General features: G+C 49.3%; 1 protein-coding gene and 1 long non-coding RNA gene across 5 annotated transcripts in view; both read left to right on the top strand.

Moving 5' to 3' along the window:
• Positions 1-6955: 6955 nt before the first annotated feature.
• On the top strand, positions 6956-18178 carry LOC140712503 (uncharacterized). The gene is made up of 2 exons (XR_012094107.1): positions 6956-7345; positions 17884-18178. It is a non-coding gene; the product is annotated as an uncharacterized lncRNA (long non-coding RNA).
• A 4022-nt stretch (positions 18179-22200) lies between these two features.
• Positions 22201-26381, top strand: part of ADAMTS14 (ADAM metallopeptidase with thrombospondin type 1 motif 14) — an 87278-nt gene continuing 83097 nt past the window's right edge. For all 4 annotated transcript variants that reach the window (XM_007963156.3, XM_038009105.2, XM_038009104.2 and 1 more), the window contains exons 1-2: positions 22201-22597; positions 24266-24705. In XM_007963156.3, coding sequence (XP_007961347.2) covers positions 22516-22597; positions 24266-24705 — 522 coding nt within the window. In that variant the 5' untranslated portion in view covers positions 22201-22515. The remainder of the gene's footprint in view (positions 22598-24265; positions 24706-26381) is intronic.

Here is a 26381-nt window from a genome sequence, read left to right as displayed (position 1 = left end):
CTCAGGGACCACCCCCCCACCATAATGCAACACACTTCGTATATTCCCTGTACCCCAACTGGGTTTCAGAAATTAGGCAAGCAGTGCCGCCACCATCCAGGGGAACCTCTGATGGCCTGGATGCTTCCTTTGTGGGACAAGGGAACAGATAGTATCTCTTGTTCTGTCTCTGAGATGGAAGAGCTGGCCTCCATCATGACTCATCCCACCCTCTGTCAGCAGTTACAAGCGAGCAGGTGGTGAGCAGCAGGGCAAGGTGACCACACCTTGACTGCATGGCTATGGGCAGCCATATAGACTGTGTGGAACAATGCTGGTGAAATACCCAAAACTGTGAGCAAATGGCAGTCATGTGCCAATATGGTGCAAGCCATCTGGGAGATGGGTATGTGGCAGGCTATGTTTGATCTGAATAATTGGGAGTCAGATGGTGAATGTTTCACCTCCCACATGAGGGATCTCCTTTTGGGTTCTGCATCCCTGAGCTGCTGTCCTCACCCCATACATGGGGCACCATGTACACGAAGTGATCACTGCTATGGCGGCCCTCAGGGAAACAGAAGGCTGTCAGCAGGACTGAGGGGTCCATGCTGTAAAGAAGGGGAAGGTGCCTTTCCCACAAGGGGCTCTCCCATGGGACAAAAGGGGGCCCAATGAGTGACATGCTCATAGATGTGGATACATTTGATTTTGGCCAGGGTTGACTGACACAAAATCGATAAACAGCTTAATGAAGTACTCTTAACTTTGTGGAGACACTTGTCTCCAGAGCAGCAATTCCAGAAAATGCCCAAGGGGGAGGACATTACCGCATGACCCGGTCCCACCTGGGTGCTCCAGATCAAAGACTACCTGCTGCAGCCAGGCGGAAATGTAAAGCCTTTTCTCTTTGATTAGGGCACTGGCTGAGGTGCCCAGCTTAGGGGGACATCAGACGACTGGAGGCCACATGTGGAATTGACAATCCACTGGTCCCCCACGAATGTACAGTGGGTGCTGGCACTGGTAGATACTGGAGCAGACTGTAGCCTTGTTTATGGGAACCTGGATGAGTTTCTGGACAAAACCGCATACAATGATAGTTATGGAGGCTGGTCAGTGAAAGTGAAGCCTGTATCTCTACACCTTGGCATCGGCCATTTGGCTCCAGTTTATATACTGTGTATGTCTCTCCCATACTAGAATACATTCTGGGGGTGGACATTTTACATGACCTGGCATTACAAACCACAGCTGGGGAATTCAGACTCTGAGTGCATGTGGTGAAGCCGGTGCTGTGTGGACATACACATCACCAGCCTCAGGTCCTGCCACAACCCTGATGGGTTACTTCCACCCATTAATACTGTTTGCCAGGTGGGTAGATGGAGATAACTGAGACAATTAAAAAGCTAGAGGAAGTGCAGATAATATATGGCACCCACAGCCTCTACAACTAACTGGTGTGGCCAGTTACAAAGCCTGATGGAACCTGGGAGATAATGGTGGACTGTGGGGAACTGAATAAAGTAATACTCCCTTTGCATGCATCTGTATCATCAATCATGAATTTGATGGACTGTTTGATGATGGAACTGGGACAGTATCGCTATGTAGTGGACTTGGCCTTATGTACCTGCCACTGTTCTCTCCACATTGCCTAGATACCTACATAACCAGGAGGCTCTATGCTCTCGGATTTTGCAAGTACATGAACCCCTTGGTGGTTCTACCCCCTGGCAGTGACTATCCCTGGAGTGGGTGTCATAATTGTAGAAGCACAAGTTACTGCTTTTGCAGAGCACACTGCTCAGGCTCTGAATTACACCTGAGTAGCCCTCCTCCTATTAATGGATGAAGTTGATCAGATAAGAAAGGTGGTGTTGCAAAACCAAATGACCTTAGACATAGTAACTGATGCCCAATGAGGCACCTGTCCCCTTTTAGGAACACAATGTTGTACGTTTATTCCTGAAAACACTTGACAGAACATAACAGCAGCCCTTCAAGGGGCCTCACAGGAGATTAAGGCAGTTGAGAGCCTTACTGATAACCCCCAGCAGAGATGGTGGGCATCCCTGGGCTCTGGCCTATGCTGGGCCCTAATAGTCATAAGTAGCATAGCTGGGATCCTAGTAGTGAGCTGTTGCTCTCTGTATTGTTGTTGTGGGTCGTGGATTCAGGGATCTGCCCTATGGGCATGTATCCCTACCTGGAAGATGCCCTTGGCCTAGGAGGTAGAGTGTAAGGGAGATGGCTGTGCTTTAGTCAGGAGTAGGCTGAAGTGGCCTTCTGGCACAGCATGACTCAGCAGATTTGGAGTGCAGGTGCACAACTCCACACATTATGTAACCATGCCATGTGAGGTGCATTAGGTGACCACTCACGTAAGCTTGTGCTTGGCTTGGAGCCACTATTGCCTGTAAAAGGTATAATTACCCTGCTGATGCTGTACATACGGTTAGTGCCCAGAGAGAGAATAAAGCAATGTTGAAACTGCCTATGATTCCTTGAGTGTTTTTCCAGCTACCTGCCACCCACTCACTGACTCCCCTCAGACCTCAGTTTAGGCTAGAACCTAACAGGCAAGTTTGCTAGCAGCCCCCTTTTAAGTCTGGAGATTTCTTCTGCTGTGTCCCTGAGCTGTGACACAAAACCATGGTAGCATCCACACGGGCCTGCCTCCACATTGGCCCTGTGGGACTGGGAGTGTGAGGGCAACATGAAGATCTTGCTGCCTGCTGTCCCCTGAGCAACAGAGTCCTTAGTCTCTGACCCAGGACTTTTGTGTCTTCTACCAGGAAACTGGATTAACTTAAAAGTAGAGCAACATTTCACACACTTCATAGCTCTTTATAGTTTTGGCAACAAGGATGGGTGCTGATGGAGACATGGCTTTCTGGAAGACCCCATGGATCTAGTAACAAATGCTCTCACCCAAGTGGTGGGTGAGGGTTGTGGAGTAAGGATCCCCCACTGTTCTTATTAATGAGACTCTCACTTTACCTCAACAACACTTTTTTTTTTTTTGGGAGTCCCCAAAACTGATAGAGAGCTCCAGGTGGGACCAAACTGAGCCTAGCTGGTCACAGGGCTGCTAAAACCCAAAGCATGGGGGCATTGCCCTCCCAGCAGATGGGCTACCTGAACTTCCACTACTGACATTTCTTCAGACTGATAAACCTAATCTGTGTCTTGTGTTTGGCTTTCTGGACATTGACAATGGTGCACCTTTCGTTACAAAAGCTACTCACCAGGGATTGAATTTCTGACTCTACCTCCCTCCCCACATGCCCCATCTTAGTAAGAATCTTAGGTCATGGGACGTGGGAGCCTCCAGAGAGAGAGAGAGAGAGAGAGAGAGAGAGAGAGAGAGAGAGAGAGAGAGATATCTCCTCCTCTCAGCTGCTTTCTAGGCACTGGAGCTGGGGTGGTGTGTGCACCTATTTTGAAAATTCAGTGGTCAGTCACTTCCGAGTAGGAGGAAGCTTCCTCTTGGATGGTTGGAGAGGACTCTGGGAAGCACATAACTCAGGGGCCCTGGTTTTGCATCTCATAACGTGCAATCTAGAGTCCTTTTTTAGCTCGTTCCGGATGTAGGCCTTCACACTGTACTTTACTTCTCTGGGTGCTTTGCTCTTGCCATGACCTTGTCTTCCAATGGCTGTCTGTAGTCCTCCACCCAAGGCCTCTGCTCAGCTCCACTGGCCTGAGGTAGCCATCTGCTGACTGAGTCAGGGGCCCTGGGAGAATTCCTGACCTGGTTCCCACCCCACAAGCTCCCAGCTTTCCAGTGCTGACTTGGCTAATTGATCTGGAGGCCTTGCCAAAAATCATATCCTGCAGGCCTGTGGAACCGTAAATGTGGAGTGGCTGTACAGCCCGGCTGGGCTCAGCTGCTTGGAGTTATAAAAAGAACCACAGTCCCTGTGGTGGGTGGGTGATTAATGTGGCCACTTGGGGAGTCGTCATCAGCTGTTGGGTGAGGTGATGTGTATTAGGCCACACTCAGTTCCCAAGCTTCGACCCTGGAGGCTGATCTCCTTTCTCACCCCCTTAGTCCAGGCTGCAGGAGATATTTCGGCCTTGAGCACAGAACTTAAAAAGTGGCTCACTGTCTATCCTGAGATATCCAGCTCTAGGCACAGTGGCAGACCATGCACTATGAGGAACTGTCATGAAGTGAATGATTTGGTGAGAAATGATATGCTGACAGTTTGCAGACACTAAAGGAGTGTGAGGAGTGAGGAGTGGATTTTGGAGTCTGAAGAGCTATTTCCACATCCCAACTCTGCCGCTTACGGGCTGTGTGACTTTGGGCTGGTTATTTAAATTCTCTGGACCTCAGTTTGCCTTGTCTGTGAAATGCAGGCAATACCTACCCCATTAGGGTTACATGAAAAAACATAGTAGAATCCATTTTAATCTGACCTTGAGTCCTAAGAAAAGGAAAAAGGAGAAGTTATCCCTGGCTGGATGACACTTGGCTTATCCAGCTGTCCCAGGTGAAGCTCTTAGCAGAAGCCCTGTTTTTTTTTTTTTTTTTTTTGAGATGGAGTCTTGCCCTGTCGCCCAGGCTGGAGTGCAGTGGTGTGATCTCAGCTCCCTGCAACCCTCGCCTCTTGCGTTCAAGCAATTCTCATGCCTCAGCCTCCCAAGCAACTGGAATCACAGGCATTCACCACCACACCCAGCTAATTTTTGTATTTTTAGTAGAGACGGAGTTCCACCATGTTGTCCAGGCTGCTCTCAAACTCCTGACCTCAAATGATCTGCCCACCTCGGTCTCCCAAAGTGCTAGGATTATAGGCATGAGCCACCACGCCCGGTCAAACACAGCCTTTTAACAGCAGCCTGCAAGACCCACACTTTGCTCCACAAATAGATCAATATTACTATTGTTATGGTGGTAGGAGATGTTGTCTCCTTGGGGACCTTTTTACTTAAGCCTGGAGCATAAACCATGGTAGTAATGGTTCTCTTATTTGTGGGGCACATCCATACAGGTATGCAGCAACCTCAGTTCTTGCCTCTTCAGAAGAAAGAATTTGACTGAGGGGCATAAGTCAGAAGGAGAGACCAAGGCAAGTTGTGAAGCAGGAGTGAAAGTTTATTAAAAAGCTTTAGAGGCTGGGTGTGGTGGCTCACGCCTCTAATCCCAGCACTTTGGGAGGCTGAGGCAGGTGGGTCACTTGAGGTCAGGAGTTCGAGACCAGCCTGGCCAACATGGTGAAACCCCGTCTCTACTAAAATTACAAAATTTAGCTGGGCATGGCGGTGGGTGCCTGTAATCCCAGCTACTCAGGAGGCTGAGGCAGGAGAACCACTTGAAACTCTGCAGTGGGCTGAGATCGTGCCTCTGCACTCCAGCCTGGGCTTCAGAGTGAGACTCTGTCTAAAAACAGCAAGAACAACAACAACAAAAAAAACCCCAAAGCTTTAGAGCAGGAATGAAAGCAAGGAAAGTACACCTGGAAGAGGCCCAAGCAGGTAACTTGAAGAACAAGTGCAAGACTTGACCTTTTGACTTGGGGTTTTATATGTTGGCTTGCTTCTGGGGTCTTACGTCCCTTCTCACTTGATTCCTTTTTTTTTTTTTTTTTTTTTTTTTGGGATGGAGTTTTGCTTTTGTTGCCCAGGCTGGAGTGCAATGGTGCAATCTCAGCTCACTGCAATCTCCACCTCCCAGGTTCAAGTGATTCTCTTGCCTCAGCCTCCTGAGTAGCTGGCATTACAGGCGTACCCCATGCCTGGCTAATTTTGTATTTTTAGTAGAGATAGGGTTTCTCCATGTTGGTCAGGCTGGTCTCGAACTCCCGACCTCAGGTGATCTGCCCACTTTGGTCTCCCAGAGTGCTGGGATTACAGGCGTGAGCCACCGCGCCAGCCTTCTCACTTGATTCTTCCCTTGGGGTGAACTGCCCGCATGCGCGGTGGCCTGCTAGCTCCTTTGGAGGGGAGCATGCACAGTGTGTTTACCGGAGTTGTACGCATGCTCACCCGAGGAGTTCTTCCCTTTTACTGGTGGAATGCTCCTGGAAGGTCAACTCTGCTATTTCATGTCTTAATGCACATGCTTGAGTCCAGTTGCCCAACTCCTGAGATCTTATCAGGAAACTGATGATCACCAGTTTTAGGTGTTTTCTATCTGTAGGGAGATTGCCTTTCCCCGGTGCTGGTTGCGACCTAGTATTATTTTAGAGAGGCAGTGTGACAGTTGTCTAACCATCACCTAATGATTGCCTGACTTGCCTGGTGGGATGTGGGGACCCTCTTCTGCCCTGTTCGTGTCTGACTAGCTACCCACTGTAACACTCTTGAGCACACTATTGGAGCTGGTGGGGCTTTCTTTGCAAATGCCACCGTGTCACCCGTAGCTTGGCCTGCAGGTCCCTGCACTAGTGCCAGTGTAGATATTTTCTTTCCAAATCTAATCCCTAATTTACACACCCTTTGTGATGATGAGTTCAAAGTCTTAGAGAAATTGTTTGGCCCCCTGGAGAGACCGCTCCCCCCAGTGTGGAGGGCTGGGGCTGGGGTCACATGTCAATATTGTTCAATGTGACATGTATTTACTGAGCACCTACTCAGTGCCAATCCCTGGTGAGACAAAAGATGAGCGAGGAATGGTCCCTGCCCTTGAGAAACATACAAGAAATGCTTCAGCAAGAAGTGTGTGTCTTTCTCTCCACTATAATGTCAATCTCCTAAAACTGGAGTAGGGTTAAGAAATCGTAAAGAATTAGTTCATGCACGTGTTCATTGCTTCATGAAGCCTCTATAGGGCCTCTACTGTGTCCCAAGCTCTATGCTAGACAGTAGGTAAAGCTGAATTGCAGCTTTTATTTTGTAGTTATTAAGCCTGTGAATAATTTCAGCACAGGAAGCCTACTGTGCCTTTCAGCACAGTTGACTTATGTCCAAGGTACAGATGTGGAACAGAAGAGAGAGTATTGAATTGTTTGCTGGTGGGAGAGCAGGATGGTTCTGTGTCTGGGAGTGCTTCACAGAGGAAGTGGCTACTGAAAAAGGATTCAAAGGAAGACTCAGCTTGCCAGGTGGATGCATGGGGAAAAGGCATCCTAGGCTGAGGAAACAGCCTGTGCAAAGGCCTGGGGGCTGAGTCATGGACCAGCAGGGCTCACAGGCTCCGCAGAAGTGATCTCATCCACCCCCTCATAGTTTAGATGAGGCTGGGATGCAGAGAGCGGAAGGCATTGCCTAGAGCTACTCAGCCAGTTAACCACAGAGTTTTGACTGGAACCTGGCCTCCTACCTCCCAGCCACAGCTGATGTTTTCTCCTGCTGAGGAAATGCTACACATCATACACAATGCCATCTTTACCACTTGATGAATCACAAGCAGGTATACATTCAAGTCATCTGAATTTAGTTCAAAGTTTGCAAATGGAAAACAGAGTTAGAAGGGCTGGCTGTGCTTTCCATGGGTCCAGATATATAGTGGGTGCTCAGTAAGTGTCTGTGCCTTCCTCTATGGCCAGATGTGGTCGGAGCAGGGGGCAGGGGCAGTAAAGGCAACTCCCTGTTCTAGAGGATGACATGGATGACAACTTCCAACTTAGGATGACTTGAAGCTGGGCTTGTGAAGGCTCTGAGCAGCCGGGCTTGGAAGGCAATAATTTCTCAGGCAGAGTATGAGTACCTCTCTCTCACCCAGTTTGAAAGGCAGCAGGTCATCCTGAAAATAAGCAAATGTCAGTTCACCACTGACCTAGCTGCCCTTTCAGTGGGCAGCGAATAAGGCCTTCTCAGTCATTCTGGGCTTTCAGTTTATGCGACTAAGAAAAAGGCAGAAATGCCAATAATATACAGTCATATCTTATTTTATTGTGCTTTGCTTTATTATGGTTGGCAGATACTCCATTTTTAAAAAACAAAGTAAAGGTTTGTGGCAATCCTGTTTTGAGCAAGTCTATTGGTGCCATTTCCCAATAGCATGTGCTCAGTTCCTGTCTCTGTGTCACATTTTGGTAATTCTGGCAGTATTTCAGACTTTTTCATTATTATTATATCTGTTATGGTAATCTGTAACTACTGATCTTCGATGTTACTATTGTAATTATTTTGGGGTGCCACAAACCATGCCACTAAGACAGCAAATTTAGTCAATAAATGTTGTGTGTGTTCTGACTGCTCCACCAACTGGCCATTCCTTCATCTCTCCCTCTCTGTTGGCCTCCCTATTCTCAAGACACAGCAATATTGAAATTAGGCCAGCTAATAACCCTGCAATGGCGCCTTTAGTGTTCTAGGGAAAGGAAGGGTGGCAGGTCTCTTGCTTGAAGTAAGAAGCTGGACATGATGAAGCTTAGTGAGGAAGACATATGGAAAGCAGAGAAAGGCTGAAAATGAGGCCTGTTGTACCAAACAGTTACAAATGCAAAGGAAAAGTTCTTGAAGGAAATTCAAATTGCTACTTCAGTGAACACAGGAATGATAAGAAAGTGAAGCAGCTTTATTGCTGGTATGGAGATAGTTTGAGTGGTCTGAATAGAAGATCAAACTAACCACAACATTCCCTTAAGGCAAAGCCTAATCCAGAGCATGACCCTAACTCTCTTCAGTTCTATAAAGGCTGAGAGAGGTGAGGAAGCTGCAGAAGAGAAGCTGGGGCTGGGTATGGTGGCTCACATCTGTAATCCTAGAACTCTGGGAGGCTGAGGCAGGTGGATCACTTAAGCCCAGGAGTTTTGAGATCAGCCGGGGCAACATGGAGAAAACTTGTCGCTACAGAAAAAAAAAAAAAAAATTATGTAGGTGTGGTGGTGCATGTCTGTGGTCCCTGCTATTTGGGAGGTTGAGATGGGAAAGTCTCTTGAGACCGGGAGGTGGAGGTTGCAGTGAGCCGTGACTGCACCACTGCACTGCAACCTGAGTGACAGAGTGAGACTTTGACACACACACACACACACACACACACACACACACACACACACACACAAAGTTGGAAGCTAGCAGTGGTCAGTTTCTGAGGTTTAAGGAAATAAGCTGTCTCTTTGATGTAAAAGTACAAGCAGCAAGTGCTGATGTAGAAGTTGCAGCAAGTTATCCAGAAGATCTGGCTAAGACCATCAATGAAGGTGGCTACACTGAACAACAGATTTTCACTGGAGACAAAGCAGCCTTATATGGGAAGAAGATGGCATCTAGGACTTCCATAGCTAGAGAGGAGAAGTCAATGCCTGGCCTCAAAGCTTGAAAGGACAGTCTGGCTCTCTCGTTAGAGGCTAATGTAGCTGATAACTTTAAGTTGAAGCCAGTGCTCAATGGCTATTCTGAAAATCCTAGGGCCCTTAAGAATTATGATAAATCTACTCTGTCTGTGCTGTAGAAGTGGAACAACAAAGCTTGGATGACAGCATATCTGTTTAGAGCATGGTTTACTGAATGTTTTAAGCCCACTGTTGAGACCTACTGCTGAGAAAAAAAAGATTCATTTGAAAATACTACTGCTCACTGACAATGCACCTGGTTACCAAGAGTTCTGATGGAGATGTACAAGGAGATGAACGTTGTTTCCATACCTATTAATACATCATCTATTCTGCACCCATGGATCAAGTAATTTTGACTTTCATGTCTTATTGCTTAAGAAATACATTTCATAAAGTGATAGCTGCCATAGATAGTGATCCATCTGATTGACCTTGACAAAGTAAGTTGAAAACCTTCTGGGAAGGATTCACCATTAGAGATGCCATTAAGAACATTTATGACTCATGGAAGGAGGTAAAAATGTCAACATTAACAGGATTTTTTTTTTGGCTGCCCAGTGCATATAAAAGTTATATTTATGCTATTACATGTACAATAGCATTATGTCTGAAAAACAATGTATGGACCTTAATTTAAAAATACTGCTAAAAAATGCTAATGATCATCTGAGCTTTCAGCAAGTCATAATCTTGCTCAAATCTGGAAGTCTGGAAGAAGTTGATTGCAACCCTCATGAATGACTCTGAGGGATTCAACATTTCAGTGGAGGAAGTAACTGCAGATGTGGTAGAAATAAGCAAGAGAACTAGAGTTGGAAGCGGAGCCTGAAGATGGGACTGAATTGCTGCTGTCTCATGATCAAACCTGAGTGGTTGAGGGGTTGCTTCTTTAAGGATGAGCAAAGACAGTGGTTTCTTAAGATGAAACCTACTCCTGGTGAAGATGCTGTGAATATTGTAGAAATTACAACAAAGGATTTAGAATATTCCATAAACTTAGTTGATAAAGCAGTGGCAGGGTTTAAGAGGATTGATTCCAATCTTGAAATAAGTTATACTATAGGTAAAATGCTATCAAATAGCATTGTGTGCTACAGAGACGTCTTTTGTGAAAGGAAGAGTTAATCAATACCGCAAATTTCACGGTTGTTTTATTTCAAGAAATTGCCACAGCCACTCCAGCCTTCAGCAACCACCACCTTGATCAGTCAGCAGCCATCATCATGGAGGCAAGACCCTCCACAGCAAAAAGATTATGAGTTGCTGAAAGCGCAGATGATCATTAGCATTTTTTAGCAATAAAGTATTTGTAATTTAAGGCATGTACATTTTTTTTAGATATAATGCTATTGTACATGTAATAGCATAAATATACCTTTTATGTGCACTGGGCAGCCAAAAAAATTGTGTGAGTCACTTTATTGCAATATTTGCTTTATTGTGGTGGTCTGGAACCAAACCCGCAACATCCCCAAGGCATGCCTGTATGCTTTTACTGCCCTTGGTTTTTTTTTTTTTTTTTTTTTTTGAGACAGAATCTTGCTCTGTCACCCAGGCTGGAGTGCAGTAGCATGATCTCGGCTCACTGCAACCTACACCTCCCAGGTTCAAGCGATTCTCCTGCCTCAACCTCCCTAGTAGCTGGGATTATAGGTGCATGCCACCATGCCCCACTCATTTTTATATTTTTAGTAGAGGCAGGGTTTCACCATGTTGGCCAGGCTGACCTCATGATCCGCCTGCCTCGGTCTCCCAAAGTGCTGCAATTACAGGTGTGAGTCACCACGCCCAGCCGCCTTTTCAATCTTAACTAAGCATTTATTATGTACTGTGGCTGTCACTTTTGCAGTTTGAGGTGTGACAGCAAAACTAGCATGAACTTCTTTTTCCTTCTTCGCAATTTCACAGACAGAAGTTCTCAGGAATCTCACTGTACAATTTTTTTTCCTTTCCTAATTAAGTTGAAAACTTTCAGCTTTTCAGTTAAAAGAAGCACGATACGGCTTCTCTTTGGCACAGCTGCATTGTCAGTAACACCACTTTTGCGTCTTGGGGCCACTGCTAAGTAAAGTAAGAGTTACTTGAACACAAGCAAGACTACCTAGCTGATCTGACAACTCAGATGGCTACTGACGGACTAATGGGTGGGTAGTGTAAACGGCACGGGTACGCTGGACAAAGGGATCATTCATGTCCCAGGCAGGATGGATTGGGACAGTGCAAGATTTTGTCACACTATGCTGAACAGCATGCAACTGAAAACATGAATTGCTTATTTCTGAAACTTTCTATGTAATATTATTGGACTGTGATTGACCATGGGTAACTGAAACCACAGAAAGCAAAACCATGGATAAGGTGGGACTGCTGTATATAGAATAGTCTATGATATTATATATTAAATATATCATAAGTAATACATTTTATATTATAATATAATGCTTTATAGTATAAACTATATATATTATATATTTAAATAGAAATTATATATTTAAAATATAAATATAAAATATAATATAAACACATGTATTTAATATATATATGAAATATTTCAAGAAGGCAGAGCGTAGTACGATAAACACCCTCCCACTCCATCTTAACAGTTTACCCCTGTTGTCTCTACCCCAGTACACAACTATGGTTGACCGTAACGCCTTGATGTGAGTGAGAAATTTGAATGCAGGTTTTACATCTGTAGCTTTTTAAGTCCCAAAGCTGCTCCTGCCTCCTCATAGAATCCTCCAGTGGCTACTGAGAGCCCTCTGGATAGGCCAGACTCCCTCACAGGGTCTTTCAAGGCTTGTGAGATTGGATCCCTGCCCACATCTCTCCACCAGCTCCTTATGCTCTGGCTCCTGTTTTGTTCCTTCCACCAGGCGTGTGGCCGTCTCTGCCTGGGAAGTTCTCTCCTCCTCTTCCCCTTGCTAACTCCTGATGATCCCTCAGGCCTTGGCTGAAATGGCACTTCCTCCAGGAAGCACTTTCTGACAACTCTAACATGGCTGTGGCTACCGCCCTCCAGCATGGTGCCTGCCCTGGGCCCAGCATGTCAGTCCACCCTCCCCCAGGGACTGCCTGACCCCTCATCTTTGACTCTCACTTTTTAGTGGCTCTGGCATAGCGATTGGCCTGCTAGGGTTACCTCTGCACCCCCGTGTCAATCATAGAACTTTTAACAAACTGGTGGGCACATCACCTCTACTTGTTACATGTTAAACATGAGCTGGAAGGTGGCACAGGGAGTGTGCTGGAGGATGAGGGGACCCTGAATGGGGAAACCTGCTGAGGAAGGCTCAGCCAGCTCTAGCAGCGGCTGAGTTGGCCCATTTTGAAAGATTGGAACCATCCTGGTTTTCCAACTAGTAACCATTCACTTTCTTCCCCTCTTTCTGGTAGAAACCCGACTTTGCTCATCTTCGTATGAGCAGCCATATGTTTCCAAAGAGGGGGCTCAGCCCTCATCAGGAACTGGCCAAGGCATGGGCTCGGGGCACTCTGGACAGTAACACTTCAGGGTGATTCTGCTGCTGGGGGTCCCTGAAGCCTCACCGTATTCTTCAAAAGGGACACAGGAATGTGGGGGAATTCTGTAGGACAATGTCTTGGTTTTCTCAACTTAAAAAAAAAAAGATGTTGGGGAGGAGAAGAGAGGGAGAGAGGGAAACTGTTTAGATGAGGGGTTAGTATGTTTTTTTCTTTCAAATGCCAAGCAGTAAATATTTTAGGCTTTGTGGGCCATATTGTCTCGGTAGCAACTGCTCAGCTCCGCCTCTAGCAGGAATGAACCATGGAACACATAAACAAGCGGAGGTGCTGCCTTCCCATGAAGCTGATTTATAGAAACATGCGGCGGGCTCAATGGGCCCCAGGTGTAGTTTGCCCATCTATGGTATAGATGAAAAGAGACTTCTGAGGTATACTGGCCAAATGTGATGTATGGACTTTGCTTGGATACCGACTTGAACAAATCAAGTCTTTTTTTTTGAGACAGAATCTCGCTGTGTCATCCAGACTGGACTGCAGTGGCGGGATCTCCGCTCGCGGTAACCTCTGCTTACTGGGTTCCAGTGATTCTCCTGCCTCAGCCTCCTGAGTAGCTGGGATTACAGGCACCTGCCAGCACGTCCCACTAATTTTGTGTTTTTAGTAGAGACAGGGTTTCACTATGTTGGCCAAGCTGGTCTCGAACTCCTGGTCTCAAGCAATCCACCTGGCGCGGTCTTCCAAAGTATTGGGATTACAGGTGTGAGTCACCGCATCTGGCCCAAACCAAGTCTTAAAAACCAAACAAGACAAAAATGTTTGTGATAGTTGGGGAAATTTGAACAATGATCAAATGCAAGATGATTTTAAGGAATTATTGTTAATTTTGCTAGATGTGACAAAAACATGGTTTTCATTGTTGTTGATGTTGTTTTGATTTTGTTTTTAAAGAAGAGAGAGTCTTTACTAGCTGCTGATACTAAATGGGAGATAATGTAGGGGGTTTGCTCTAAAATGACCCCAGGTGTGGAGGGAAGGGGTAAGGATGACACCGAACTGGCCACATGAGCATAATGATTGAAGCTGGGTGATGGGAATTGGGGGAAGGGGCCTCCATACTCTTTTGTCTTCCTTTGTTTACGTTTAAAAATCGGTATAATAAAGTCTCAGCCAGGCGCGGTGGCTCACGCCTTTAATCCCAGCACTTTGGGAGGCCGAGGTGGGAGGATCACCTGAGGTTAGGAGTTTGAGACCAGCCTGGCCAACATGGTGAAACCCCGTCACTACTAAAAATACAAAACGACTAGCCGGGCATGGTGGCGAGTGCCTGTAATCCCAGCTACTTGGGAGGCTGAGGGCAGGAGAATGGCTTGAACCTGGGAGGTAGAGGTTGCAGTGAACTGAGACCATGCCATTGCACTCCAGCCTGGGCAACAGAGCAAGACTCTGTCTCAAAAAGAAACAAACAAAAACAAAAACAAAAACAAAAAGAAAATCTGTATAATAAAGTCTTTAAAAAGGAGAGACAAGAAAGAACTCCTGGCCGGGTGCAGTGGCTCACGCCTGTAATCCCAGCACTTTGGGAGGCCGAGACAGGCAGATGACCTGAGGTCAGGAGTTCAAGACCAGCCTGACCAACATGGTGAAACCCCGTCTCTACTAAAAAAAAAAAAAAAAAAAATTAGTTTGGCGTGGTGATGCATGCCTGTAATCCCAGCTACTCAGGAGGCTGAGGCAGGAGAATCACTTGAACCCGGGAGGTGGAGGTTGCAGTCAGCCGAGATTGCACCACTGTATTCCAGTCTGGGTGACAGAGGGAGACTCTGTTTCAAAAACAAAAAAAGAAAGAACTCCCTCTTCCACTGCCTCTGGTCCCCGTTCCCTCTGGTGAATATGTAATGCCTGTAGTTAATGCAGTCATTTTACAGCTAAGAGGGAACAAGCCTGAGGATGAGACTAGTCCCCAAGTATGACAGAGTGGAACAAGAAGGGACCGAGATGCTGGAAGATTCTGTCAGGCTGCCAAATTAACCAGGTCCAGAACTGGCCTGCTTCAGGATTCCTTTTTATATGAGATAATAAATTAAGCCATGTTTAATGTGTTTGGTGACATGTAAGCCAAAGTCCCCTTACTGATCTAAAGAAAGGAACAGTATGGAGGTCTGGCCCCTCTTGCTGCAGGATGTCACCCATGGTATCTAAGAGGACATTAGGATTGGAAGAAAAGCTGGTAAGAAATGTGCCCTGGACAAATCGCTCTGAGTCCTTCCATTATACCATAGGGGCACCAGGAAATGGGGGGGATCACTGCTTTCTGTCTTACTTTCTGGAACCCCAGAGGGCCAATGCCAGGGGCCGCACTGGACTTGCTTAGGAGGATGCCGATGTTGCAATCATAGACCTATAGTTTTAGAAGAGGGAATGGCAGAAACAAAACTCCCAAAGGACAGCTGGCCTTTCTGGCATCCTTCCTTACAAACACAAGGAGACCTCTTCTCCCTGCACTCCCCAACATTCAGTAACCACAACCACACAACGTCTACACACAGGGCACAAACAGCATTGTTTCTAACTGATCTCATGGTTCAGCCAGTCTCGGGGGCATCAGCTGTTCTGTAATGCATGACAAATCACTGTGGTTAACTTAACCCATCCTTGTCTCCTAGCTACAGTCGTTAGACACTTGCCAAAAAATGTGCAGAGGGAATGCTGGGAAAACAAAGGAGAAGGGTCATGTGGAGAAGGCCAGGAGGCACAGCCCCTCTCCCGCACATCTGGAGGCTTCTGGAGCTCTGCCAGACTCCTGGAGTTCAGATGCAGCACCAGCCCAGGCTTTGGAGATGGAGGTGGGAGATGAGGGTGGTGGCCTTGAATTAGGAGCAAGTCACAGATCCTCAGTTAGTGAGTTTGCTCTCAGTCTTCATCTGGCTCCAGCTTTCTTTTTCTTTCTTTCTTTTTTTTTTCTTGAGATTCAGTCTCACTCTGTCATCCAGTCAAGTGATCATGGCTCACTGCAGCCTCGACCTCCTTGAGCTCTGGTGATCCTCCCACCTCCACCTCCCAAGTAGCTGGGACGACAGGTGCACTGTCATGCCTGGCTAATTTTGTATTTTTTGTAGAGACAGGGTTTTGCCATGTTGCTCAGGAAAGTCTTGAACTCCTGGGCTCAAGCGATCCACTTACCTCAGCTTCCCAAATGGCTGGGGATTAGAAGTGTGAGCCATTGCTCCCAGCCTGGTCCCAGTTTTCAAGGCTTTGTTTGAAACAGTGATTCTTAAATTTGAGCATGCATCAGAGTTCCCCGGAGGACAGGTTGAAACAGATTGCTGGGCCCCCTCCCCAGAGTTTCTGGTTGAGTAGGTCTGGCATGAGGCCTGAGAATGTGCATATCTAACAAACTTTCAAGGGATGCTGATTTTGCTGCACAGGGGGACCCTGATTGGAGAACCACTGGCTTAGAGCTGCTGTGCATGACCATGGCTCTCAGGTAGCAGCAGGAAGAGACTCAAACTCTTCTTCCTCTTCCTTCCCTTTGGGCTGAGGTAGGAACTAACAATGAATGACCAAAGGCCATGATCCTGGGCAGGGGGAACCAATATCACCAATGCTCTAAGATCACTAGGAACCAGGAACCAGGAGACTTGAGGTGCTATCCTGCTCCTGAATGATCTTTCTGTGTGCTGTTGCAAAGTCACCTCTACTCTCTGGGTCTCAGTTTGCCCCTCTGTACAATAGGCAGGTGGTGCTTTTCTGTATGTGTTGTCATTTCCACTACCAAAAAGTTTTATAAAATAAGAAGATGGGCGCGGTGGCTCCCGCCTGTAATCCCAGCACTTTGGGAGGTGGAGGCAGGCAGATCCTCTGAGGTCAGGAGTTTAAGACCAGCCTGACCAACATGGTGAAACCCATCTCTACTGAAATTACAAAAATTAGCCCGGCGTGGTGGTGCATGCCTGTAATCCCAGCTACTGGGGAGGCTGAGGCAGGGGAATCGCTTGAACCCAGGAGGCAGAGGTTGCAGTGAGCCGAGATCGAGCCGTTGCACTCCAGCCTGGGCAACAAGAGTGAAACTCATCTCAAAATAATAATAATAATAATAATAATAAAAACAAGGAAAATAAAATGAGCTAAATGATCTCCAAGAAGGTGGAGGTAGGAGAATCTCTTGGCAGTGTCACCGTGTGCCTGGAAGCCTGGGAGCTGGAATCTGACTTGGGTTTGAATATGGCTCTGATATTTACCAGCTATGAGCGCTGTGAGCACTGGGGGAGCTGCCTAACCTGGCAGAGCCTTGGACTCCTCTTCTGCAAGTGGGGATGAGGATGCTGACCTTGCAAAGTTGCTGCAAGAGTGGCTGGCCAACAAATATTAGCTATGATGGTTGTTTTTGTTATTTTTAATATCTTTTCAAGGCTTGGCAACTCAGGAAGGCAACTCGTCTCCTGCATCCGTGCCTGACTGTGGAGCCTGGTGATCTTCGCTGATGGTCACTCAGAACTTCCAAGCATGTGTCTCAAGTTTTCCCCTGGAATGATTATTCTGGGAAATGCTTGACTTGCCAAATTTTCCATGAACTGTTCTTTCCCTGACTTCTGTTCATTTGATTACTAATTTAACTAATATTTATTAAGGGCCTCCTATGTGTCCAACACAGGGTAGCCACTGGAGATACAATGATGAGAGAACCCCAAATGTGGTCCCTGTTCCCTGTGAAGCTCACAGTCTGGGGGAAGCAGATGTTAATCTGTGAATCACAGAGAATCAGGAGAAACTCAACAGTGAAAACTGCTGTGCAGGGGCCCAGAGAGGGTACAACAGCAGGCGGATTTGACCTGGCTGGGAGGCCAGGACAGGCTTGGGGAAGAGAGAACTAAAAGGATGATGTCTGACCGTAGCAGGGGTTGACTGGGAGAAGAGAGAGGGCTAGGCATTAGGGGCAGAGAGAACAGCCTGTTGCGCAAAGGTGCCTGCAAGGAGCTAGGCTGGAGGGCAGTGGAGGTATTACTCAGTGTACGTGACCTCAGTGACTTTTCACCCCACCTTAACTCTGCTTATCTTTAGAAAACAGGACATCTGAGGTCAGAAGTTCCCCCTCGTGACTAAGCAGCTAAGACTGGTGGGATCCAAGATGACAGTTCACTTGACCTCTGAAGAACCTCTAACTTCATTATAATCTAATTTCCAGGCTAAATGACACTCTTACCAGCATGACGACAGTTGATAATCACCATGCCAATGGCTGGAAGAAACCATGAAACGACAAAAAGGAAGGTGGCAACTCTGGTTCCCAGAAGTTCTCCGCCCATTCCCAGAAAAGACATGAATATTCCTCCCCTTGTTTTCAATGCAAAACGTCTTCATTAAAGATGCCCTGTATCTGTGACTTCCCAGCACTCATAAGCTGAGAAGTTGGTTTGTGAGCCAAGCTCCCACTTCTCGATTCCATGGCCATTAAATAAAGCCTGCACTGCTTGATGCTCACTCTCAGTTTTGCATACTGACTTTGCGGCACCGAACAGAGAATAATACCTCATTCTTTTTTTTGAGAGGACCAGCTTTGTCAGTAACAGAGACAGGAAGGTGGGCACAGTGAGTCTGATCTTTGTTCCAAGAGAAACAGAGCCTTTGGAGGTTTAATAGCAGAGAGGGCCACGTGATGTCTTAAAACATCTCTGGGTATAGTTGGAGGAGAGATTCCGGGGCCCAGAGAGGAGTGGGGATATCTGTTAGGACAAACCTACAGCAGTGTCCAGAGAAGGGCTGCTGGTGGCCTGGTGGGAGAGGGGGTTGCATTTGAAATGGGAAGAAGTTGCTGCATTTGGAATATCCTTTGGAGTCGACTCCGCAGGACTTGGAGGGGATTGATGTGGTGGATGAGAGAGGTGACTAGGTGGTCCGGCTGTCTGACTTCCTAACTGGCTATCCAGGGTGGATGGTGATGGCTTTCACTGAGCTAGGGTGGAACTCCTCTTCTCCAGAGCATTTCAGAGCCCTGCTGGTCACTTGTCACACCATGGGTTAGAAGACAAGGTCCCTCCTCCTGTGTTTCAGGATCCTCATCTCCTCCAGGTGTGGATAAAACAGGTAAACACTTAGCACAGCAGCTGGTTCTCAACAAATGATAGCTGCCTGCTGGACCCCCTGCCTCTGAGTCACTCTCGCAGAGCTGTTGGCCTCTTGAGACCTGTCACAAGCTGACACTCTTCCTTGTGGGGGCATCTGGGACTCCGCTGAGGTGGGGATATTTTGTCTCAACCTTGAACCTCATCATCTTTGTCTTGCAAGATGGAGTAAGAGAGGACGAGAGCTGGTGCTCAGCAGAGGTTGTGCTTTTACAGGCAAGAGAGCAGGTGCCTTGGATCTAAAGCCAGGGGAACTGGCCCTCCTCTAAACTAGCTGTGTGACCAGAGGCAAGTCTCTTTTCCTCTCCAGACTTCAGTTTACCTAACTATAAAATGGGGTGGGGCACAGGACTGGAGACTGCCTCTGAACCCTTCTCTCTCCAAATCTCTGCAGTTTTTTTTTTTTTAAGATGGAGTCTCACTCTGTTGCCCCAGGCTGGAGTGCAGTGGCGCGATCTCGGCTCACTGCAAGCTCCGCCTCCCGGATTCACGCCATTCTCCTGCCTCAGCCTCCCGAGTCGCTGGGACTACAGGCGTCCGCCACCACGCCCGGCTAACTTTTTGTATTTTTAGTAGAGACGGGGTTTCACCGTGTTAGCCAGGATGGTCTCTATCTCCTGACCTTGTGATCCGCCCACCTTGGCCTCCCAAAATGCTGGGATTACAGGCGTGAGCCACCGCGCCCGGCCAAATCTCTGCATTTTTGTTTATGCTCAAAGGAACATGGGTGGAGGCAGGGACCACCTTCCTCCTCAGGGTCAAATCCTGGGCCGTTGCCCAAGCCCCAGCCCACTCATTCCATCTGTTTCAAACTCTTGCCACAGTCACCTTTTGGGGATAGACACCTCCACTTTGTCTTTCTGACCTACCTGTCACAGGAGCCTTCCATGGGCTCTAGCTAGTCCAGCCTTTTCTCCTCCTGCCTGGGAGGCTCATGGCAGGCTGCCCCCTCCTGCCCAAGCTCGTGCCATTCCCAACCAGGAACACTGCTTCCTCTCTGTCTCCCCTGTGGAATCCTCAGCTTGATCCACGGCAGTGAAATCTCCCTCTGAGTTCCTCCTTCCCAGAGTCCCCAGAGTCCCTGGGGTCCCCACTGGCGACCTTGCATGTTCATCTAGAGCACATTTCTCTACCCTTTCCTTACCTGGTTTTCAGACTTTCTGTTGCCCATATCAGGTTTCTCGATTGGTTGCTGGCTTCATGCAGCCAACACAGACTTTCTACATCCCTCTCCCCCAGGGCCTTAGACTGAAAGTGTTGTGTTAGGTGTTGGGAGACACACCCAAGCCATTCTCTCCCGTGGGAAGACTCAAGGAAGACACTGGGAAACCCGGACCTTGACTTCCTAGGAGGATCCCCAGCTTTCACCTGGGGATTTCTTTCTTTGGCCCCGTTCACCTCCAAATCTGGGGCCGCCTTGCCCTCTCCCCACCTTCTGGCCCAGACTCTGAGGTATGCTCCCACGTCCCCTTTTCCTAACAAAGCCTTCCTCAGTGGAAGAGAGCTTGGACACACAATACTTGCCAATAAAAGCAACCATTGTAGCCCCAGGGAAGGGGGTGGGGGTAAAGAAACAGGGAGAGGTTTTGCTCTCTGCTTGCCAAGGCTGTCTCCAGGGAAGGCCGCAGCCCACGGCTGGTGAGGCAGGCTGCTGGGGCCCCAGCTGTGACCTGCCCCTCTTGACTTGCTCTCCTTGAGGCAGGAAGAAAGGGGTGGAATGGAGTTGAGGCCCCTGAGTTTTCTAGGGGAGTCTCTCTGAGATGGCCCCACAGCAGAAAAGGGGCAATCTTTATTCCATGACTTTTTCCTTCTGTCCCACAGGGTCCCCACTCTGCCCCTTGGAAAACTGAGACCCTGAGAAGGGAAGCCATTTTATCCTGAGATCATTTGGTGGGCTTGGGTTTGCAGAGGGCCAGAGCTGTGAAGCTCCAGCCTGGTCATCTCCCAGCCTCTCCTCTCTCTCTCTCTTTTCTTTCTCTCTTTTTTCTATCTCTCTCTCCCTTTTCTCTCTCTCTCTCTCTCACACACACACCCTCTAACTTTCTTGCTCCGTCAGTCCTCACACACAGAATCCTGTCTGGATCTTGACTTTGCATGTCTTTTTTTTTTTTTTTTTTTTGAGACAGAGTATTGCTCTGTCACCCAGGTTGGGGTACAGTGGTGTGATCTCAGCTCCCTGCAGCCTCAACCTCTCAGGCTCAAGCAATCCTTCCACCTCAGCCTCCCAAAGTGTTGGGACTACAGGCCTGAGCCACTGCACCCAGCCAACACACATCTTAAAAGACCAGAAAGAGGAGAAAGAGGAACTCTATTCTTCCCGAATTTAATGTAGATCAATTTGGTTGTGGCATTTCCAAATAACTGGATGCTCTGATGTAGCTTGGAATGCTTGGAAGATAATATACTTTAGCTTTCTGAACCTGCTTCTTAAATTCACCAGTCCTCCAAAATCTTTGCATCATTTCCAAGATTCTTTATTCCATGGTTATTACAAAAAAAAAAAAAAATCTCCTTCCACAACTCCCACCCCTGGATTGCTTGAAATATGGTTTATTTGCAAGTTATTAGGTACATATTTACAGAGTAAAGCAAGAGCATGGATCTTCTGTTGGGTTGTTTGTACTGACTCCTGACCTGGTCTCAACACCATTGCAAGACCAGCATCAAGCGCTCATCTCTGACTCTTAGTTCTTTCCACCTTGGGATGCCACAGTTGCTACTGGCATCAGGGATAGAAGTGGAGGACAGTTATCACTTACTGAGCATCTATTATGTGCCATAGTTAACACCCATTTCACAGATGAGGCAACTGCGGTTCAGAGCTAGGATTTCAATCAGGGCTGTCTGACTCTGAAGCCAGGGTTCTCTCCTCACAGGCTCAGCCCTGCTCTTGGCTAGGACCACAGGTTAGTGGTGCACCCTGGCCTGGTGTCTGGAAAACGGGTAGATCCAAGGGGTCGATGGTTAGTGAGAGCATCAAGACCATAGTGAAAGAAAGAGGGAGGCTCCCTCCACCGGGAGGCTCACTGTCCACCACACCCCCAAATGCAGCCGGACACCCCTTTAGCCTCCTGGATCTGGAACAGAAACAGAGAGCAGGCCCTGCGGCCAATAAAGGGGGCGGAGCAGCCATAGAAAGCGGATTCGGGCCACCACTCCGGGAGCCCAGGCGTATGAGGGGACAATCGCTCCGTGCGCCAGGAGCCCCTGCTCTGGCTCCGCGTGGCACTTCCGATCCCCGGCCACAGGCAGCTGCACTCCCCAGTCGCGCGCCCCGCCCCCGGGCGCCCGGCGCCCCAGCTCCGACCCGCGCCCGGCCCCGCCCCGCCCGGTGTGCCCACCCCCGGCCCGCCCCGCCGCCCCCTCGCCCGGCTCCCGCGGAGTCCCGGAGCATCACTGCGCGGGCAGGCTGACCGACCCACCGGCAGTTGGCACCGGGGGCGCTGGCGCGTCAGCGGCTCCGCTCTCCAGCTTGCAGCCTCGCGCTCCCGGAGCCAGCGGTCCAGGCGGCGGCGCCGCGCAGGGGACCCGGAACCGGCGGGAGGGAGGCTGCTAGGCGGGGAGGCGGCAGCGGCGGCGGCGGCGGCGGGAGCCGGCCTGTGCTCCGACAGCCCGGGGCGCACCCTAGCCTCGCCGCCCTCAGCCTGGGACTTCGGGCTTGGGCGCTTGCCCAGCCCGCTTCTCAGCGCGGCCACATGGCTCCACTCCGCGCGCTGCTGTCTTGCCTGCTGCTTTTGCACTGTGCGCTCTGCGCCGCCGCGGGCAGCCGGACCCCAGGTGCGTGCGGGTTGGGCGCGCGGGGGCCCGTGGGGTCCGGGGTGCTCGCGGTCAGGGTGGCCCAAGGTTGCCAGGGTTCCCGCGGGTGGGAGGCAGTGTGCACACTCTGGGCTGATTTGCTCTCTTTTCTTCCCCTGTGCCACAGCACTGTCCAGTGATTTCTCTCCATTTCTAGCACTAGAAGTAGACAGAGACCCCAGGAGAGAATTTGGGATCATCGAGTCTCTTCTTAGGAGCAGCGTGTCTGTCTCCTTGTCTCTCTGTGTTTCTTCTTTCCCCCCTTTCCCAGTTTGTTTGTCCTGTGTGTCTTTCTCGTTCAGTGTCTTCTCTGTCTCCAACTTGTGTGAGCATGGGTGCAAGGTGTGTGTGTGTGTGTGTGTGTGTGTGACTGTTACATACCCAGAATAAGGCTAACAGGTGATTGCTTCCTACTGCAGAGCGTACAGGGCAGTCATGCTCCTGCACAGAAACACACATCCTTCCACTGCCCCCAACCTAGCATTGTCAGACGCTGCGGACACAGGCCTCTTGCATACAGACCAGATACACTCCACTCCTGCCCTGCAGCGTGGGGTACCCTCCTGGTGGCTCTGAACATGGGGAGGAGTCTCCCGTCATTTCCAGCAGGGTGCCTCCTTTTCTGTGAGCCTTGTTCATGTGCCAGAGTGGGTCCCCTCTTGCAGCAGTCTTGGGGGTCCTCTGCTATAATGGGCATGAAACTAGAACTGTGGGCATGGGGGATTTTCAGGAAACACCACTTTCTATGTTTTATCAGTGACGTGAACTGGGGAGACCAGAGGTAGAGCCGTGTGGAAATGAAAATTCCTCCCAAACTCGCATTCATGAATCACCAGGCCTGGAAGCCAGGGAGCTGTCATTCCTGCCCAGCCTGGCTGGGCTCAAGGAGAGCTGTGTGAGGATGGGCCTGCTGGCATGTGGCCTGGAGCATGGGGCCATGACCTCACAGTTAATTCAGCCCAAGTGGGCAGGTCATCCCCTGTATATCCTTTTATTTTTGAAGATCTATATTTATCCAGTTTGGGGCTCGGCCATACAGAAATCTCAGCGGCTTCTGTCCTGCTTTAAAAAGTTTTCTTTCTAACCTTGGAAAAATAGAGAACTGGGCATTCCCTCCCTCCCCTCTGCAGCCCCACCTTCTCCTTGACACGCGCCCATGGTCCCCTGGGTTTCTAGGTGTGTTTGTTTTGCCAGCTGCGTTCTTGGAAGCTTGGGGAGGAGGGCCCTACCCCAGCCTGGGGTGGTGACTTCAGCACGCTGTGGAGTTTGGGCAGATCTGCCCTTCCCTTTATTTGCCCTGTTGGCTTTTGGGGAATTTTAGTCCTTTTCTGGGCAGAGCCCAAGGTTGGAAGTCTTGTCGCTAGTGACCAGGCGCTGTCTGGTATCATTTGCTTTCTTCTGCTAAGTTTAAAAAGGACCTGGGGGCTACAGGGAGTGATATTTCCACAAAGTACCTGCACATCCTTCATCCAAGTGTAGGAATCCTGGAGCTCAGGAAGCAATGGATGGAAAATGGGTGAACTTGGGCTAACAGGGCCATCTAAGGGTGACACTCAGGGTTCCTATCCCTCTCTGCCCTAGTGGGATTTCCGACTTCTCCTTACCTCTGCACTGACTGCATTGAAGTGACTCTTTGTTTACCCCCGACAGAGCTGCACCTCTCTGGAAAGCTCAGTGACTATGGTGTGACAGTGCCCTGCAGCACAGACTTTCGGGGACACTTCCTCTCCCACGTGGTGTCTGGCCCAGCAGCAGCCTCTGCAGAGAGCATGGTAGTGGACACGCCACCCACACTACCACGACACTCCAGGCACCTCCGGGTGGCTCGCAGCCCTCTGCACCCAGGAGGGACCCTGTGGCATGGCAGGGCGGGGCGCCACTCCCTCTACTTCAATGTCACTGTTTTCGGGAAGGAACTGCACCTGCGCCTGTGGCCCAATCGGAGGTTGATAGTGCCAGGAGCTTCAGTGGAGTGGCAGGAGGATTTTCGGGAACTGTTCCGGCAGCCCTTACGGCAGGAGTGTGTGTACACTGGAGGTGTCACTGGAATGCCTGGGGCAGCTGTTGCCATCAGCAACTGTGACGGATTGGTAAGGGATGAGACTTCCATTAAGTTGCATCCTCCCCCTCCCGTGCCCCGCTCACGTGGTTTTAAGATTGCTATGGGCATGTTTTGCAGTCTGGGCCAAGGCAGGGGTGGTGCTGCCTTCCTGAGGGAGTGCCGCCTGCCCCCACGGGCCACTAGGTTCACGCTCTGCCAGGTGTGAAGTGGCCGAGTTGGGATGGTGCCTTTATCATGCCCACCCCGTGGCTTTTTCTCCCGTCACCCTCCATGGACCCCCCTGGATCACAGGCTGTCTGGCTGGTATCTCTGAGTGTAGAGAAACACCGGGGTGAGGAAGCCAGGCTCTGGAGTCTGACTGCTAGGGTTGGAATTGTGGCTGAGCCGCTGCCTAGCTGTGAGGATTTGGATGAGTTCACCTCTCTGTGGTTCTTTCCCTTGTTTATTTTGCACACATTTACTGTTCTAGGTGCTGGGGGTACAGTGGTGCCTGAGGCAGACGTGGCTTCTGCTCTCCTGGAGCTGACCCGCGGGTGTTAAGGATGTGGCCCGCCTAACCGGGCAGTGCACTGGGGGCTGCCCCTGCCTGGCTCATGGTGCGGGCACAGTTAGTGGCTGCTATTATGTCCAATAACATTGTGATGTCATGTCCGTCCTCTTCTCCTCCCTGTCTCTCCTCCCAGAGCCAGCCTGCTCTTTCCTGGCTGCTCTGCGTGGCCCCTCTCCTAGGACCCTCACTGCTTCCACACTGCTTCCCAGAGTCTGGGGCGCCTCTGCTGGTTGGCTCCACATTGCAAACCAGAAAGCCATGGGGTGGGCTGTCTTTCTTGCCCCCACCTGGGGCTGGCTCTCGTTCCCCTCGCTGCTCCTCCTCAGTGTGCAGGCCCTTGTGAGCTGGCACAGCAGCCTCAGGGTCCTGTTCGGCGGCTCTTCCCTGCCCCAGAGACACCAGATGTGAGCTGGTGGGTCCCAGGAAGAGGCCTGCTTGCTCCTCTGCCCTCCAGCTTTGAGACCGGGAACATTTGAGATGGGGGGGGCTTGTGGGTTCCTTCCTCACTGACAGGGCGGGGAGAATTTGTCACCATCGTCCCATGTGTAGGAGAAGTCTTACCTGCTGATTTCGTGGCTGCCTCTGTCTAAACCAGCGCTTTCCATCTTTTATCATGATGTACCCCTAAATGTTTTAGACATTTCCCCCCAATCATCAGTCCACCTCAGGATGAGGTGGGTATTTTTTGTTGTTGTTGTTTGTTTGTTTTGTTTTTTTAGTGGTGGATTTTCACTATGTTGCCCAGGCTGGAGTGCAGTGGCTATTCACAGGCACAAACACAAGGTAATGCAGACTTGAACTCCCGGCCTCCAGCCATCCTCCTGCCTCCGCATCCCAGGAGCTGGGGCTATAGGTCCATGTCACTGTGCCTGGCTTTCCTCACGCAATTTTAATACCACAGATATACTGAAGATCTGTTTATACACTGTATATCTATCTGGGCTTTATATGTTTTTGCCTTCCCCAAAATCAATTTTCACCCCATTGAAGGTGATAGGGCCTTCATGGAGAGGGCTTATCTACATGGTAGTTGGTTTTCATAGTTGAGCATGCGGTAGAATCACCTGAGCACCTTGTCAGGGGTGCAGAATCTGCCTCTCGGGGGAGGGACCAGGATCTGATCGACACCAAACTCTGCAGGTGAACTGATGCAA

The sequence above is a fragment of the Chlorocebus sabaeus genome, chromosome 9 (assembly GCF_047675955.1).
Source record: "Chlorocebus sabaeus isolate Y175 chromosome 9, mChlSab1.0.hap1, whole genome shotgun sequence".
Lineage (NCBI taxonomy): Eukaryota > Metazoa > Chordata > Mammalia > Primates > Cercopithecidae > Chlorocebus > Chlorocebus sabaeus.
The sequence above is the reverse complement of the archived record's forward strand: the minus strand, read 5'-3'. Positions and strand labels throughout refer to the sequence as shown.